Genomic DNA, 16857 nt, shown 5'->3' on the forward strand with positions numbered 1-16857 from the left:
ATTCAAGAGAGAAAGTGGGGAGGATTTAGGAACTCAACAGAAAATGACAGAAACCTTGTCAAGATGGTCTCAACTCAATAAGAAGCCTTTGCCATTGGCTGTGTATCTGAGTCTTGCTGCTGTGTGGAAGAGAAGTTGCTGAAAGAGAAGAAAAAAACACCTGCAAGAGTTTGAAATCTTGAGGGGCTCTTGATTCTTCACAAAACAGTCAGGGAAAGTTAGAAGAAGGCATTCTATCCAAGCCTGGAGAAAACAAGGGTTAGGTTAGGGATGGATCACAGTTAACATTAGTGAGGAAAAAGCACGTATAGCACACTGATTCGATTTTCTAATTGTATATAACTTTAAAACATGTTTATTCCTCTTCGTGGTTTTCAATAAGGAATTTAGTTTTTCACATTTTGTAGCCTAACCGAATGGAAGCAGGTGTGGTCCTTAGCGGCATCCATGGGAAGCTTAGATGACTGGAGAGAAGAGCTGTTACCAGGCAGCCTTGCTCCCCCTAGTGTCAGCTATGACGACTGCAGATAAAGTGCCAAGGAGCGATTAAAAACTGAATGCCAGTCGTAAAAATTCAAGCCTGTGAAATTATAAAGCCATTCTCAAGATGGAGTGAATTTCAGCATTAGTTTATTTTCCACCTCATGTGAGGAGCTCGCCTTCCCTCTCTTGTTCTGGTCTTAGGAAGGACATTGGGGTCACAGAAGGAACAGTGTTGGTGGCAGAGGAGGGAGGGAGGTGGAAGAGCCACAGGCTGCTGAAGCAGGGGGAGGGGGGGGGATGGTGGGGATGGCAGGTGGAGGAGATGCTGAGCTGGCAAATCCCTCTGGCTTCCCCGAACTGCCCAAATTAGATTTATTTTCTTTCTTAGAGGTTAGAAACCAGGAGATTTTGCTTTCAATGTTTCCACTACCGAGATTGTGCCTCTTACCCCCAAAGCACATAGAAGTTGGCTCTCTGCTCTGCCTGGATCAGCACAGCACTATGGTCATTCTAGGGCCCTGAGGACTGGCCTTGGCTCTGACTCTGGTTGACCAGGTTGGGAGTGTGTCAGAGGTTACCTGGGCCCTCGCTGACATACTCCTCAAGTCTAGGACTTTCCCGTGTTGGTTTGGTATTTAAAAAAAGAAAAAAAGAAAAAAAGAAAAAAAAAAAGGAGAGAGCATGAGAGAGAGCTAGCAGAGAAGAGAAAACAAATCTCCTGGAGATGGGGGGTCATTTGCAGGCTGCATCTTCAATACTAACACTGCTCTGAGAATTCTGGCTCGTTCTGGGGCCAACAGGCTTTCCTTGGCTGCTCTCAATGCTGCTTTGTGTTTTTGAGGGCTTGAAGGAGCCCCCAGCTCCTGCCTGTGAGGGTGACTGTCTGCATAACTGTCCAGCCCTCTGTGGCTCACTCTCTTCTTGTCCATGTGCTGCCTGCCTGCCAGGGTCTGCTGGGTGGCTTGGCCCCGGGCCCTGGGCCAACATGTCCCCAACGACTACAGTTTGTCTGTCTTTCTTCCTCTCTCTCTCGCGTGTTGGGTGGTTTCATCCTATCCTGGGCTTTGCTTCTGTAGTGATTTATCTGTTAACCAGCATGAGCCATGGTGCCGGATTTTATTTGTTCCAAGAGAAAATAGCAGAGGGCATTTATGTACTGTGGTGTTGGGAGCCCGCTCTGGGGGCCCAAGCCAGGAGAAGAGCTTAGGATGTTCCTTAGTGAGATTTCCACAGCAACCAAGTCTGAGGCTGCCCCAGCCCTGATAACTGTCACCGAGGAGGGGGGACGACTTGGATAAGATCTGTCATTCTGCCCAAAAAACTGGCCCCAGGGGCCCTTTTCCTGGAAACCCCTCCTGGACACCATATCCTTTCTTGAGGAACAGGCCCGCAAAGGGAACTAACTTACCCAGCATCTGCCCATGGTAGACACTTCACACACCATCTCCTATTTCTTCCTCAAAGTACTCTTGGGGGTTTGCATCATTGTGCCCATTTTACAGATAAGGAAACTGTGGTCCAGTACGTGGATGTGATGTGCTCAAGTTACCATGGCTTGGAAAGTGGCTGAGCCCAGGTTTGTGTGGTTCTGAAGCCTAGGCTTTTCCTGCAGTAAGGGCCACCCTAGTGTGCCTTCACTTATCTGCTGAAGATCTGTGCCCATTTTGTGACATTGCTATAACCCTGCAGAAAAGGGCCACAGATGAGAGGTTGGGAAACCTTGGGGTTGGTAAGGAGGAAATGACAGGGCCCGAGGGCATCACCCCCTGGGCCTAGGCTTGCCAGCCAATTTTTGTGGATTTATTCCTCATGGATTTCCTTTCCGGTCAACCCTAAATTCCATCATCAGTGGGTTTTAGACATGAAAGATCCTAGTGAAAATGCAAACTTGTTATCTGGGAAGGTCAGTAGATGAAGGTATGGTAGAAGAATTAATGCCTTACCCAAATTCTACTAGTATTTAGTTTAAGTAGCTATCACCTAGTGATCTTGAGACAAGGGACCCAGGATGGTGGGTGGACTAATGCTTTGGCAGTTTTCGCACATGTAGCAGGTGGAAATACTACAGGAAGTAGAAGCAATGCTGGACTGGGCTTTAGGAGACCTGGGTCTCAAGGATGACCTTGGTGTAGGCTCTTTCTAGCTCTGGGCCTTTGCCTTCTTTGCTTGTAAAATAAGGAATTGGGGCTAAATAATTTCTAAGACCCCTCTCAGCAGGGGGAGCAGTCCTGAAGGCCAAGCCCACCCATGCTCACTGTGTGTCCACCTGTGCCTCGTGGGCCTGCTCCCAGCCACCCTGTGCCTTCTCAACCCATCTCTGCCTCTGAGAATCAGGGTCCCCTGAAGACCCCAGCAATGGTGACCCTGTTTTCAGGCTAAGGAGATAGCCCTGTGTGTGAAGATACCATGTCTTCAGCGAGGTCTTCGGGGGGAGATGGGGTGTGAACCTGTGTCGGGCAGGTGCATTCCAAGCTTATCCACCTTAGGGGATGAGGGTGCCCATCCTGCGTGGCGCCAGGCCTCTGGGAGGAGGTAGGGGTGGAGGTGGAGGTGGGGCGGGGTGCTGGCAGGAGCTGCCCTGGGGGGAGGGTTTGCTTCCGAGCCCGAGCCCAGCAGGTCTCTGGATCTCCCTCCCTACCGCCTCAAGGTCCGTCCGCAGGGCACCCAATCACACAGGCCCTTCAGCATCTGACTTCACCAACTCTGAGTTCAATTATTGCAGAAGAATCCAAAAGGATCCTTCAAAGCGGCAGGAGGCTGTCTAGGACCCCTCGCGACTTTGGATGAGCCAAGCCACCAAGTCTGTCCTTCCATTGCAGAGGGTGAGGACAGTTATGTTTAAGAGGCTCCCTTTTGCCCAAGAGAAGCCTCTGTTTCCCATCATGACACCCCAGAACCGGGGAGACCAAGGCTGTGGTGTCATTCCGCAAGAGCCAGCGCACCTAACTGCCTTCTCAGTCTCCCCTCCACCAGATCGCCTTTCTCCGTTTTCTCTTGGATTCCAGGACCCACCCTCTCACTGCCCTGTCCCTCTCTGTGTGCAAACTCTCTCGGCCCCAGCCAGGGTTGCCGCCAGGTAGTGCCCTGCGAATGGTGCCTCAGGTCAGGTGGACAGGTGCCAGGAAGCCTGGGCTGGGCTCCTTCCCCTTCCCTCAAGGGTGCAGTCAGGCCCGTGAAACTAATAACATTGGTGGCTACGTGCAGAAGCAGGGCGGGCAGCGGGGTACAGGGACAGGGTGGCCTCCCTTGGCTTTGGTTACCCTCTAAACCCCTATCTTGCCCATTTCCATCAGAGATTCTGGTGCAGGAGCCAAGAGGGGAGTGGAAGAAGTGAGGAGGGAGGAGGGGAGAAGGGATGGGGAAGGGAAGGGGGCTGAAGGGGCAGAGGGGAAGAAAAGTTGAGCAAGTAAGGAGCGGCGAAAGGCATGCAGAAATCAGGACAAGGAAACGGGCCAAGAGAAGAAAAAAGAAAATTGAAAAGTAGGAGAAAGCAGAGGCAGGGCTAAGAGAGACGGGAGCGGCTTCAGGTGGATGACAAGAATGAGGTGTGAGCAGCTCTTCGCAAAAACAGCCTCCTCTCTGTCCTCCCAACCCCAGCTCCAGCCCCTTCCCAGGTGCCTCTGGGTCACCAACTTAAGAAACCAGGGATAGAAATCTCTAGGGCTGTGGTTCTCAGAGTGTGGGCCCCAGCAGCACCAGTGCCACCTGGGAACTTGTTAGAAGCAAATTCGCAGGTCCCACCCTAGACCTATGGAATCAGAACTCTGGAGGCGGGGCCCAGTGATCCGATTTAACAAGCCCCCCAGGGGATTCTGATGCACGCCGAGGCTTGAGGACCAGCGCTCTAGAGTGGTACTACAGATGTTTCGCGTACGTTGCAATGAGTCTTGGCAGGAGCTCTAGACTTATTCTGTGCGCGTGAGTGTACATCATGAGTCTTTCGTACATCTCAAGGGCTGGTCCTGTAAGCATCTGCCCAGAGTTGCAAGCTCCCAAGCTAGGCCCCTTCGGTGGCTTCTGGGAGAGGCACACACAGATAAGCCCTCACAGCACTGCACCCCAACCTCCCTGTCTGGGAACAGGCAAACCTGAAGGCTCCTGTCCCCTGCTGCCAGCTGTCCAGCTGCACTCTTTTGACCCTTGGATACTTCAAACCAACGGGACCGAAGATTAGCTCACCCGTTCCCCCAAAGTCTGTCTCCTGTTGCTGGATTTTGCTTTTGCACTATCTTCTCAGTCAGCAAAACAAGTTCTCAGTCATCCTTCATCCTGGTTCATCTCTGACCCCGCCCCCCTCCATTCTTGCCCGGCTCACTCTGCTCCAGCCACACACACTGTTCCTGGAACATCCCAAGCATCTTCCCACCTCAGGACCTTTGCCCTTGCCATTCCCTCCGCCTGGAATACTCTTTTCTCAGATATCCATGATTGTCTCAGATTCTCTGTTTTCTTTAGGTCTCTGACTGCTGTCACCCTAGCACTGAGGCCCTGCCTGATGGCCTGTATAAGGGAGCAGCCCTCCCCCCACCCGCTGCTCCCAAGCCCCCTTGTCCTGCCTAATACTTCTCCACTGCACACATCACCATCTGACAGATGATGGGCAACTTCATAATGTGTCTTGCCCCACCAGAAGACAAGTCCCATCAGGACAGGGACTTTGAAGTTTTGTTCACCGTTGAATTCCCAGGACCTAGCACAGGTTCTCAAGAACGAATGAAAGAACTATTGACACTCATAAAGCAGGCTCCTTCCTCCAAGCCCCACCCCTTAGGTCCTCCACCCCCCTAGACTTCTATAGCCTTCCCACCAGACTCCTCACCTCCAGGATCTCCTCCCATATGGTAGTGTAAGTGATCACCCTAAAAATCAGAACTCTAGTGAACCACCCTCCTGCTCTAAAACCTCCAATGGCTCCCCACTGCCTCCCAGATACAATCCCCGCACTCTGGTATTTCAGAAGCTCTGTGGTACTCCCCTCCCTCTCCCAGCCTCTGGTCTGGTCTACTGCTCTGCTTTCCATACCTTCTCTTCCAGACACATGGGACAGTGTCCTTTCTCTAAACGTGACCTCTTCTTTTCCAGCCCTGTACTCTTACCCATGCTGTTCCTTCCATCTGTTATACTCTTCTTGTCCCTGTCTATTCTACACATAGAAATCCTACCCATGTGGAAGCCCCCTCCTTCACAACCCTCTCCCGATTCCCTCCCCCACCTAGTCCTGCTGAATTAGAAATTCCCTCCCTCACGTGAACTCCTGCGATCCTTTCTGTGTGTCCTCTCTTGGTATTTATCATCCGGGCTTGGGGTTCTGTGAATATACACCCTCTCTTTCTGACTGGACTCAGCATTTTTATGTGAATCTGCTAGTGCTGGGTCTTGGGTCATCGCAGCCTCGACTCTTACGGGGCCAGCAGTGTAGCTGGTCAGGAGGGGCACCACTGCAGTCTGACTGTAGTTTCCCAGTCAGTCTCTGGGCTGGGGCTGCTTCTGCCCTGTGCTGTCTTGGGCCTAACAAGACCTGGGTTCCAGACGTAGCTCAGACACTTACTATGTTATCTCTCTTGGAGTCTCAGTTGCCTCATCTGTAAAGTGGGGACAAGCCTATTTCTCTTACAAGTTGCTCACATCCCCGAACCTGTGGCCCAGGGAATTCACATGCCCTTTTGTTCTTAAAGCCCACTGAGTTCCAAAGGGTTCCCCTTGTGGAATCCACTGGGGCTACCAGGTTCCTGCTTCCCAGCACCCTTGAGGGGAGAGGGTGAAATGCGCCACCTCCCTGAGAGCTGATGCTTCTTTCTCTGGGGTGAAAGCTTCAGTGACATATTGGAAATTTGTGAGGCCCAGCTCTGTTTTTTCTCGGCACCAGGAGGCTTCCTGCTCCAGTGGACCAAAGCCTTGGTGAGGCCCTCTGCAAACCCTACACTGGAGTTTCTGGGACATCAAACGGTCTTGAAAACCAACTGACTTAATGATTTCAATGTACACACATTAGAGTCATGTGGATTCAATTTCTCTGAAAATACACAAGGGCTTAAAAAGCAGGGGCAGAGAATACTCAGCCCAAGAAGAATTTGTCTTCTCTTTTCATTTTTGTGTGTCTGTGAGTGTTGTTATTGTTGCTGAAAGCAAGGCATGTGGAGAACCGTTCAAGATGTCTGAAGCACAGTTAGTTTTGCCGAGTTTGAATTCTGAGTTGGGAATGTGGTGGGCAGGAGATGAAGGGTTAAGAGAATAAAGTGGTAGCCCCACTAGGTCTGTCCCCTTGTCCTCCAACCCATTTACATCAGGGTCTGGTGCCCTTGATGTTCAAGGAGGCTCACAGCCTGATAAATGAGGGCCCGACCTCATTGGTGCCTGTGGTTGGAGACGACTGGTGGGTCCTTCTCTGCGGCAATGTTGGGACCTGGATTTTTGGGCAGGGGCTGGGGGTGATGTTGTTTCCCACTGGCATCTCCCAATCCTCAGTGAAAATGGTGATCCTCAGGAGGCCCCAGTCTCCCTGCTAGAGTCCTGGGGAATTCTTTAAAACACAGATTCCCTGGCCCCACTGCAGGCCCAGGAGATGCAGACCAAGGTGTGCCAGCTCTACCTTAAGGGCTGGAAGCTGGGTCCACACCCAGGAGACAGAAGACCCTGGGTCAAAGTGAGCCTCTTGACCAAGTCACCAGGGGTCTGATTTCAGACTTGGCTGCTTGCTGGGTGAAAGCAACCCAATCCTCCATTTCCTGCTTTACTGACTATAACATTCAAGTTTTAGGTATTTGTTGATCTTTCCTAGCACGCTGAGATAGGTAATTTCACAATCATTTTGTGCATGAGCAAATAGAGGTGTGGAGAGGATGAGAGAGCTTCTTCCAAGGTCTTCCTCCAAGTGGCAGTCTTTGGACTTGTCCTTCCTTTGAGGTACCTCCTGGCATGGACTTCAAACAACATGTACCATTGGAGTCACCCCTGTGCATAACTGCCAGGTGGTGTCCCCAAATGACATTGACATCGACCTGTCTTTTCCCGTGATCCACATCCATGGGGTCTTAGGTCTGGATAAAACTCTTGGAACGCTGCCTATGGGATGAGAAAAAATGGGGGCCTGGGGAGAAAGCAGAGAGGGGAAGCAACGAAGTAGGGTATGCAGTGGGGTCTATGCAAGTGAGGACAGGGATTCCTGAAAGGTTCTGTGTGCTCCCGTGTATTCTGCAGGAGGTGCAGCTCCCTGGGTCTCCAAGGCCTCTCTGTTTCTCTCAGCCAGGAAACAAGCTCTGGTCCAGCGGCTCCCATGATGCTTCCGGCTGCACTCAGATCAGCAAGAGTGGCCATGAGTCAATTCTGTTGTACCATTCTGCTCATCTGAGCCCAACCTCCAAGACCCCATTCAAATGCGCCTCTTCTATGAAGCTCTGCCAGAGACCTCAGCCACAGAAATTTCTCCTTTCAAACTCTGGCTGAGCTTCTGCTGTGAGTGAGACAACTTGCTGGCTGCTCTCATGCACGGGGATATGAGGCTAGTGTCCGATAAGGGAAGTGAGCCATGGGCATAAGTGACTCCAACACAAGGTAGGAAATGATATGGGCCATCAGAGAGAGGACTTAGGAAGGGTAAGGCCATTTTAGGCTAGGAAAAGGATCCAGAAAGCCTTCATGGAGAAAGTGGTCTTACAAAGACGAACATAATTAACAGCAGGTTGTATTTTGTCTTGCATTATTTTTAAATTATTTCAAGGATATTAGTGTCAACTCCTCAACTGGTCGGTGAGTTATTTGAGAGTGAAACCATACCAAAATTTTGCAGAGTCTAGTAAAATTTATTAACAGAAGCTTAATAAACATTGGTCACAACAAATTCAGTCTTGAGAAAGTCAGTCCCATTTAATCTTTGACCATTTATACCATGTATAGAATACAGATGCTGTGCATCTGATGTCTGGGCTGGTTGAGAGAGACTCATACCATTAATTCAGTCTCTCAAAGTATGTTCTTTTGAGCATCTACTAATTTCCCGGGAGCATACCCCTGATTTCAGGAAGAAAGACAATGAAATAGGCAATTACTATCCATTTTGATAACCGTTATGAAAAGGAAAATCCAGAATTCTATGGGTACAGCTAATCTAGTGATGGGAAGGGATGGTCAGAGGAGGTTTCTCAGAGGAAGTGATACTTAAGTTGATTAAAGAACATGAAAGAGGGCTTTGGGACTTCCCTGGTGGTCCAGTGGCTAAGACTCTGTGCTCCTAATGCAGAGGGCCCAGGTTCAACCCCTAGTCGGGGACCTAGATCCCGTGTGCCACAACTGAAGATCCCATATGCCATAATGAAGGTCCTGTGTGCCACAACTAAGACCCAGCACAGCAAAAAAAATAAACAAATAAATAAATAATTTTTTTTTTTAAAAAGAAAGAGGACTTTTAATTCCAGCCATAAACGACTATGAAAGCTAGATAAAATACATGAAACAATTATTTTCAGGCATTAGATAGCACTAGAGAGCTCAATACTAGAGCAAAGGTAAGTACAGGCACTAAACCCACATTTACCCAGTTTTCTCTCTGAGGGCACTTTCCTATTGCAGCACAGCGAAATAGAGTCCAGTCAGATAGCAGCAGTCTTGCTGGGTAGAGGAAACAGTGATTGGGGCTGAGGCTGCAAAAATAACTAGGATTTGGTGGAAGCAGGCAGAAAGGAGAGCACCACAGAGAAAGGACCCCCAAAACTCTGCTAACATTTCCCCTTAAGGTCTTGGCTGACCCCTAAGCTGTGCACGCGTAGTGTGAGATTCTGGAAAATCTATCAGAGAAGAGCCACAGGGAGCAGAGATTTTAGAGGCTGCCCAGTGCTTAGGAGATGTTGGGGTTCATGCCCAGTCAGAATAGAGACATTTTAATGACTGCTGTGGGCTTTCAGTTGAGACCTCAGGAAATCTATGCCCTAGGAGTAAAGGCTGCACCATAGAAGTAAGGGCAAAACCAGATACCTGCCCTAACCAAGGCCCAAACCAAGCTGTGGTAAGTTCTAGGTGGTTTCACCAGTATTTTAATTGCTCATCAGAACAAAATGTATTTAAAGGAGGGTAACACAATCTATAGCCTCTACTGTGTACAATTCACAATGTTCAGCAAAGAATAAAAAAATATATATTAAACAGGCAAAGAATCAGGAAAAAGTGCCTGATAACCATAAGGTAAAACAGTCACTAGAAGCAGACCCAGAGACGATCCAGATATTGGAGTTAGCCTTAGCCAAGAAGGACTTCAAAATAACTGTGATTAATATGTTTAAAAAAATGGAGTCAAAGATGGGCAAATGGGAGAAAGATAGATTACTTTAATAGAATTAGAGTCTATAAAAAGAATCAAGTGGAAATTCAGGAATTGCAAAACAAAATACTTGTAATTAAGAATATATTGGATGCATTTAGCTGCACAATATATCTCATGTACATAGAAATAAAGTTCCTGAGAATATATTAATAAATATAATCAATTTATATATATACACACATATATACATATATATATATATATATATATATATATGAATATGTGGTGACCAAGTTTATCCCAGGAATACAAATTGGGCTTAATATTCAAAAAAATCAATGAATATAATTAATATTAACAGAATAAGGGAAAACCATATAATATCTCAATCTTTGCAGAAATAGCATCTGATAAAATTCAACACCTGTTACATACACACACACAGAGACAAACACACACAAATAAACCTCAGAAAAGTAGGAACAGAAGAAAACTTTCTTAATATGAAGGTATCTACAACAAACAAATCAATAAACTACAGTTAACATCTTATTTAATTCTGAAATATTGAAAGTTTTCCCTCTAATAAGGGAAGCAAGAAAATCATGTTTGGGATCACAACTTCTATTCAATCATGTACTGAAGGTCCTGGCTACTGCAATTAGGCAAGAGAAACAGAAATAAAAGCTATGAAGGTTGGAAAAGAAGAAATAAAGTAATTACTTCAGATGATCTGCTTGTATACATAGAAAATTCAAAAGGATCTACAAGCAAACTATTAGAAATAATAAATGAATTTAGTAAAGCTGCTGGATATAATGTAAATATACAAAAGTCAATTGTATTTTTCTATACTAGCAAAAGATTGGAAAATGAAATAAGAATATTCTATTTTAGGGACTTCCCTGGTGGTACAGTGGTTAAGACTCCATGCTCCCAATACAGGGGGCCCGGGTTCGATCCCTGGTCAGGGAACTAGATCCCACATGCATGCTGCAACCAAGAGTTTGCATGCCACAACTAAGGAGCCCATGTGCCACAACTAAGGAGCCGGCAAGCCGCAACTAAAGGAGCCCGTGAGCCGCAACTAAGGAGCCCACGTGCCGCAACTAAGGAGCCGGCGACCTGCAACTAAGGAGCCCCACAAGCCGCAACTAAGGAACCTGCCTGTTTCAACTAAGACCTGGTGCAACCAAATAAATAAATAAATAATAAAAATAATATTCTATTTTTAATTAGCATAAAATATTGAGTACCTAGGAATTAATATAATAAAAGATATGCAAGAGTTTTACACTGAAAATTTCAAAGCACTGTTGAGAGAAAAATTTTTAAAAACTAAATAAATGGAGGGATATACATGTTCATGGTTTGGAAGACTCAGTATTATCAAGATTTCAGTTCTCCCCAAGTTGATCTGTAAATTTAATGCAATCCCAATCAAAATCTCAGCAAGTTTGATTGGGGAAATTGACAAGCCTATTCTAAAATTCATAAGGAAATAGAGAGGACCTAGTATAGCTAAAACAGTCTTGTTAAAGAAGAACAAAGATGGAGAACTCACACTAACTTCAAGACTTGCTTTGAAGCTACAGTAACCAAGGCAGCTTTCTATTCTATGGAGTAGAATAGAGGCTAGAAATAGACCCATACATATAGGGTCACCTGATTTTCAACAAAGATGACACTACAATTTAGTGGGGAAATAGTCTTTCAACAAATGGTGCCAGATCAATTGGATATCCATATTAAAAAAAAAAACCTTAAATCTTTATCTCACATCTCATACAAAACTTAATTTGAGATGAATCACTGACTTAAATGAGAAAGCAAAATCATCAAACTTCTGGAAGAAAACAGAGGAAAATATCTTCATGATCTTGGGAGAAGCAAAAATTTCTTAAATGGGACACACAAGAAACACTAACCATAAAAAAGACAGATAAATCAGACTTCACTAAAATTAAGAACTCTGTTCATAAGAAGATACCATTAAAAGAATGAAAAGGCAAGATATAGACTGGGAGAAGTTCTTTGCAATGCTTTTCTCTGACAAAGGATTTGTATTTAGAATATATTTTTTAAAGTCCTATAAGTCAATAAAAAGACACACAACATAATTTTTAAAATGGGCAAAAGACTCAACTGGACACTTCACAAAATAGGATACCAAAATGGCCAATATATTTACCAAAGGTTACTCAACATCATTAGTCATTAGAAAAATGCCAATTAACCCCACAATTAGATACCACTACACACCATCAGAATGGCTAAAATTAACGACTGATAATACCAAGTGTTAGCGAGGATGGGAAGCAACTAGAACTCTCATGTTACTAGAAGAATTTAAATTGGTAAACCATTTGGGGAAAAAATGCTTGGCAGGTCCCACAAACATATACCTTCCCTTTAACTCAGTGATTCTATTCCTGAGTATATACCAGATAAAAATGAGTGCATATGTTCATCAGAAGACATGTATAAGAATGTTAATAGGGCTTCCCTGGTGGCGCAGTGGTTGAGAGTCCGCCTGCTGATGCAGGGGACACGGGTTCGTGCCCTGGTCCGGGAAGATCCCACATGCCGCGGAGCGGCTGGGCCCGTGAGCCATGGCCGCTGAGCCTGCGTGTCCGGAGCCTGTGCTCCGCAACGGCAGAGGCCACAATGGTGAGAGGCCGGTGTACCGCAAAAAAAAAAAAAAAAAAAAAAAGAATGTTAATAGTATCTCTACTTGAAATAGCCAAAAATGGAAACAATCCAAAGATCCATCAATAGTAGAATAAATAAATAAAACGTGGTGCATTGCTACCGTAGAATATTACACATCGGTGAAGAAACATCAAGTATGAAACATTCAACAGTAATAGACATAATGTTGAGTAAAACAGGTCAGGTACAAATGCACACTTAATGTGTGATATCATCTGTATGAAGTTCAAAAACAGGCAAAATCAATCTATGGTGATAGGAGTCAGAACAGTGGTTACCTGGAGCGGTGGGAGGCACAAGGAGCTTTCCAGGGAGCTAGAAATGTTCTATATCATGTTCTGGGAGGTGATCACAATGGCCATATACATGTGTCAAAGTTCACCGGTTTGGACAGTTAAGGTGCCTATGCTTTACTGTATCTAAGTTATACCTCAGTCGAAAGATAGTAAGATACTCCTTCACAAAAAAATGTATGAGAGAATTTGTCAGATCTGAGTGGTAGGGTAGGGTGAGTGGGGAAGGTAGGAGAGGACATCACAGGAGGAAGGAACAGCATGTGCAAAGCTCTGGAGAACTGGAAAAACGGAAACAATGCAATGTGGTAGAGTGTCGAGCGCAGGAAAGGAGGTGGGGGAAGCAGAAGGAGAAGAGGGTGGGAGGGTAGGCAGAGGCCAGATTGGGAAGAGGGCAGGTAGGACATTTATCGTCAGTGTTCACATGGTCCCTTGACTCGGCAAGGGCTTCTAAGGGCAAATCAAAGGGCTAGTCCTTTCCATCTCAGGAAGGAAGGAAAGCCTTGCCTTCTGACAGCTGAAAACCAATCAGCAGAAGGAGAATGGCAATGAACAGTACACGTGCATGAGGGATCTTACTGGGGCGATGAAAATGTTCTACAACTGAGGAACTGCACAACTTGGTAAATTTACTTTAAAAAAAATCACCGAATCGACACTTGAAATGAGTGAATTATATAATATGTAAAATATAATCCAACAAAGTTATATTAAAAATCAGACGCGGACGCTTCCCGCCTCTTGATCGCCCCCGTCCCAGAGGGGTCCTTGGGATCTTTCTGGCCCTCTCCCCGCCACTCAGCCTTGTTCTCACTTCCCTTTGCCCCACTGTTCCTGTATTTTAGGTTTGAGCACACTCACATCTGTCCCCTCAGAGACATCCCGCTCCCCAACAGCTCTCCCAGCCGCCAGGACCAGAGGCACTGCCCCCACTGATGAGACCCTGAGGCCCTGAGAGGGGATGGGAGGGGCTCGTTATTGGTTCTAGGTGCCTGCTACTTGTGCTGTCCCATAACCCGGAGAAGGAGGGGTGCTCAATCCCATTTCTCAAATGAGAAGATCAAAGCCTGTGAAATGAGATGCTCATGATTTCATGGACACGGGCAGATCCTAGGCAGCCCCTGACCTGCCACGACAAGAAGTCAAGTCCCCGGCAAGTCTATACATGAGGGCCAGTGCGGCCAGCCGATGGAGGGGCTGGGTGCGGGGCAGTGCAGGGCTACGGTGGAGGCGGCAGCTCTCACTCACCACTTCTTGCCGCTGATGTCATGCTGCTGCACCGTGTAGCCAAAGAAGGCGGCTCTGGAGCCGGGGATGACTCGGGGCTTCTTGATGTCCATGTTGAAGGTGTCCGTGAACCCTGGGTGGGGAGGAGAGGAGTCAGGCAGGCGGAGGTCCAGGGTCTTGGCTGTGGATGGAGTATGTTCCCCTATTCCTGGGGAGCCCCAGTTCCTGTCTGGGGAGCCAACAGTCTGATGGGAAAGGCCTAGCCACTGCCCTGGGGGAGCCAATCTGATAGGGGAGGCATAGGCATAAAACCTACTCTTAGAGAGACCAGGTGGGTCTGAAGGGGGAGACCCAGTCCCTTCCCGAGAGAATTCCTGCTCCCACAATGAAGAGACAGTCCCCATCCCCCTTCATCACTCCTTCCTCCAACCCTGCTTCTTCTAGCTTCTGCTGGTCTCCTCTTCTGTTTTTTTTTTTTTTTTCTCTTTCCCCTCCTCTCTCCTCCTTCACTCCCCAGTCCTCCCTCTCTTTCTCCCTTCTCTCACCTCTGCCTGCTAAAGAGTCACGGAGCTGATTTCCCACCTCTCTTGCCTTCCCCCACCGCCCCACCAAGCCTGAGGTCCTAGTGGCCACGGCTCCAGAGCTGCTGGCTGACCACCTCCTTCTGAATCCATAGGCAAAGCTCCACCTGGCACACTGCTCAGCTGGAGCAGCTGAGGCAAAGCAGAGAGAAATTCCCGTAACCCTTTCACCTTGGCCCCTAATCGGTCAATTAACCGATTCCACCTAGTGGAAAGCCTTGGGGCAAAGAGCTTTACCCCTTCGGCATTCTTAATTCACACTTGTATGCCGCTTAGCGTTCTGGGTCTCCTCACATTTGCCACCATTTACCCTCACAGGACTTGGGGGGAATGGGCAAGCATCATCCACATTTGGCAGAGGGGGGTTGAGACCCAGAGAGGTTAAGAGGCTGTCCAGGGGTACACAGTGGGTCAGCAGCAGCATCAGAGCCAGGACCTCAGGCACCTGCTCTGCGACTCCTTCCCTCCACGAGGCATCTTCAGGCACGTCGGGCCTCGTTACGTATCAGTACCTACCGGACCACCAAACTTGGGACCCATGGGATTTAAGGGGTGGGATCCTACCATGAGCCAAAACTCTCAGACAAGTGAAAGCCAATCAGCAGAACAAAACAGTGGACAGAATATCATTGTCGTTCCTTTCATGTGTAGGGCACTTTATAAATTTCACAGAACACTCACATACCTGCTATCATCTGATCTCCACTACAACCCTGTGATGTGGGCAGCAACGGGAAAGCCGAGGGTCAGGGAGGTGAACTGACCTGCCCAAGGTCCCAAAGCCTGCTGGATAGGGACTCTGAATCTGAGGCCAGTACCCTTGAGCATCCCTCTGTCCTTCCCTTGGCACGGACCCCCTGAGTCTGAGAGTTCAAGAGTGATGCCCTGGAGCATGTACTTGAATAAGGCCTACTGTACAGGCAGGAACAAGAGGTTTCTTCTACGCTTTCTTTTCTGCTCAGCAAATGGATACAGTGGCCAAAAATTCCATCATTAGAGTCCCAGAATTAGAGTCCCCTGAGGTAACGCTAGAATACCTTAGATTAGGGATGTTAGACATGTGTTCTCACTCATCCATGTCAATTGATTATTACTGTTGCCTGGAGCACTGAGTTAAGAAGGATTCTGAGGTCAAGTCTGGGCTCAGTGGGCAAGACTAGTGTGATCAGTGATCAGTACCTGCTGGGGATACAGGAGCAGACAGTGACAGCGAGTGGCTACGTAGCTGCCAACCCTGTCTGCATGATTGCTAATCCGCCACGTGAACTTAGTGTCATAGCCCTAAGTGGGGGTGGGGGAAGAAGCGTATGTTATTTACATACTCTCATTTACAAAGCCCAGCCCACGAATGGACTTACCAGCCTGGTTAGAAGCAGGCAGCCTTGGGGAAGAGGGGCCTGGTCGGGTGAGCACACAGGGATGAAGGGGCACAGGTCCTTGGCCAATGAGGGCATGTCACAGAGCAGAGAGAGACACTAGTGTCACCTGTGTACAGCTGGGAGGTGGACAGAGAGAGGTCAAAGAAGAAGTGGAGTTGCAGACGAGGAACTCTCCAACTCTGTCCTAGGAATGGACACACACACATGCACACGCACGTATGTGCACACAGAGAGGCACACATGTGCATGCACACATGCCCACACACAGACACACATCCATGCACACACATGCACAGGCCACGCACATTCCCTGACTGGGGGGCAACACTTGATCTGGCTCCCTGGTGCCCCCTGGAGATGTCCCCTGGTGGTCCTTGGTCCTCCCTTTCCTGCATCTGAGCCCAGCAAAGGGAGGTGACCTTGACAAGAGGAAGGCATGCTGGGCAGTCAAGAAATCCAGACCCACCCGCCACTCCCAGGCCGACAAAGGGGTGAGGGCCAGTGAAGCTAAGGCCATAAATTGTGTCTTCAGGGCCTTCTCTACCATCAGTGCTTCTTGGGCAAACATGGCCAGAAGGATCCTTCCAAGACCTGTCAGATCCAATCACTCCTCAGCTCCATATGCTTCATCATTTTCCCACCAACTCACAGTCAAAGCCGAAATCCTTACCTGCAAGGCCCTGCATGATCCCACCCTGTTCCCTCTGCCCCTCATTTCCTGTCCTCCCCCTCCATCCCTCTGCTGCAGCCACTCTGTCCCCCTTGCCGTGCTTAGAATGTGTCAGACCCGTCCCCACTTAGCATCTTTGCCCTGGCTGTTCCCTCTGCCTGGAAAGCTCCTCCCTGGGTCACCCGCAGGGCTCACTCTCTCAAGTCATTTGGGTCTCTGTTTCAATGCCATATTGTCCCTTACCAGGACACCCTGTCAC

At 47.9% G+C, this 16857-nt stretch overlaps 1 protein-coding gene across 1 annotated transcript in view; it reads right to left on the minus strand.

Annotated features, from left to right (window-relative positions):
- Window positions 1-16614, minus strand: part of ITGA11 (integrin subunit alpha 11) — a 97648-nt gene extending 81034 nt beyond the window's left edge. The window contains exons 1-2 of the mRNA XM_065871738.1: window positions 16599-16614; window positions 13990-14101 (exon numbers count right to left, since the gene is read on the minus strand). Coding sequence (XP_065727810.1) covers window positions 13990-14101; window positions 16599-16614 — 128 coding nt within the window. The remainder of the gene's footprint in view (window positions 1-13989; window positions 14102-16598) is intronic.
- Between the last annotated feature and the right edge of the window lie 243 nt (window positions 16615-16857).

The sequence above is a fragment of the Phocoena phocoena genome, chromosome 2 (assembly GCF_963924675.1).
Source record: "Phocoena phocoena chromosome 2, mPhoPho1.1, whole genome shotgun sequence".
Lineage (NCBI taxonomy): Eukaryota > Metazoa > Chordata > Mammalia > Artiodactyla > Phocoenidae > Phocoena > Phocoena phocoena.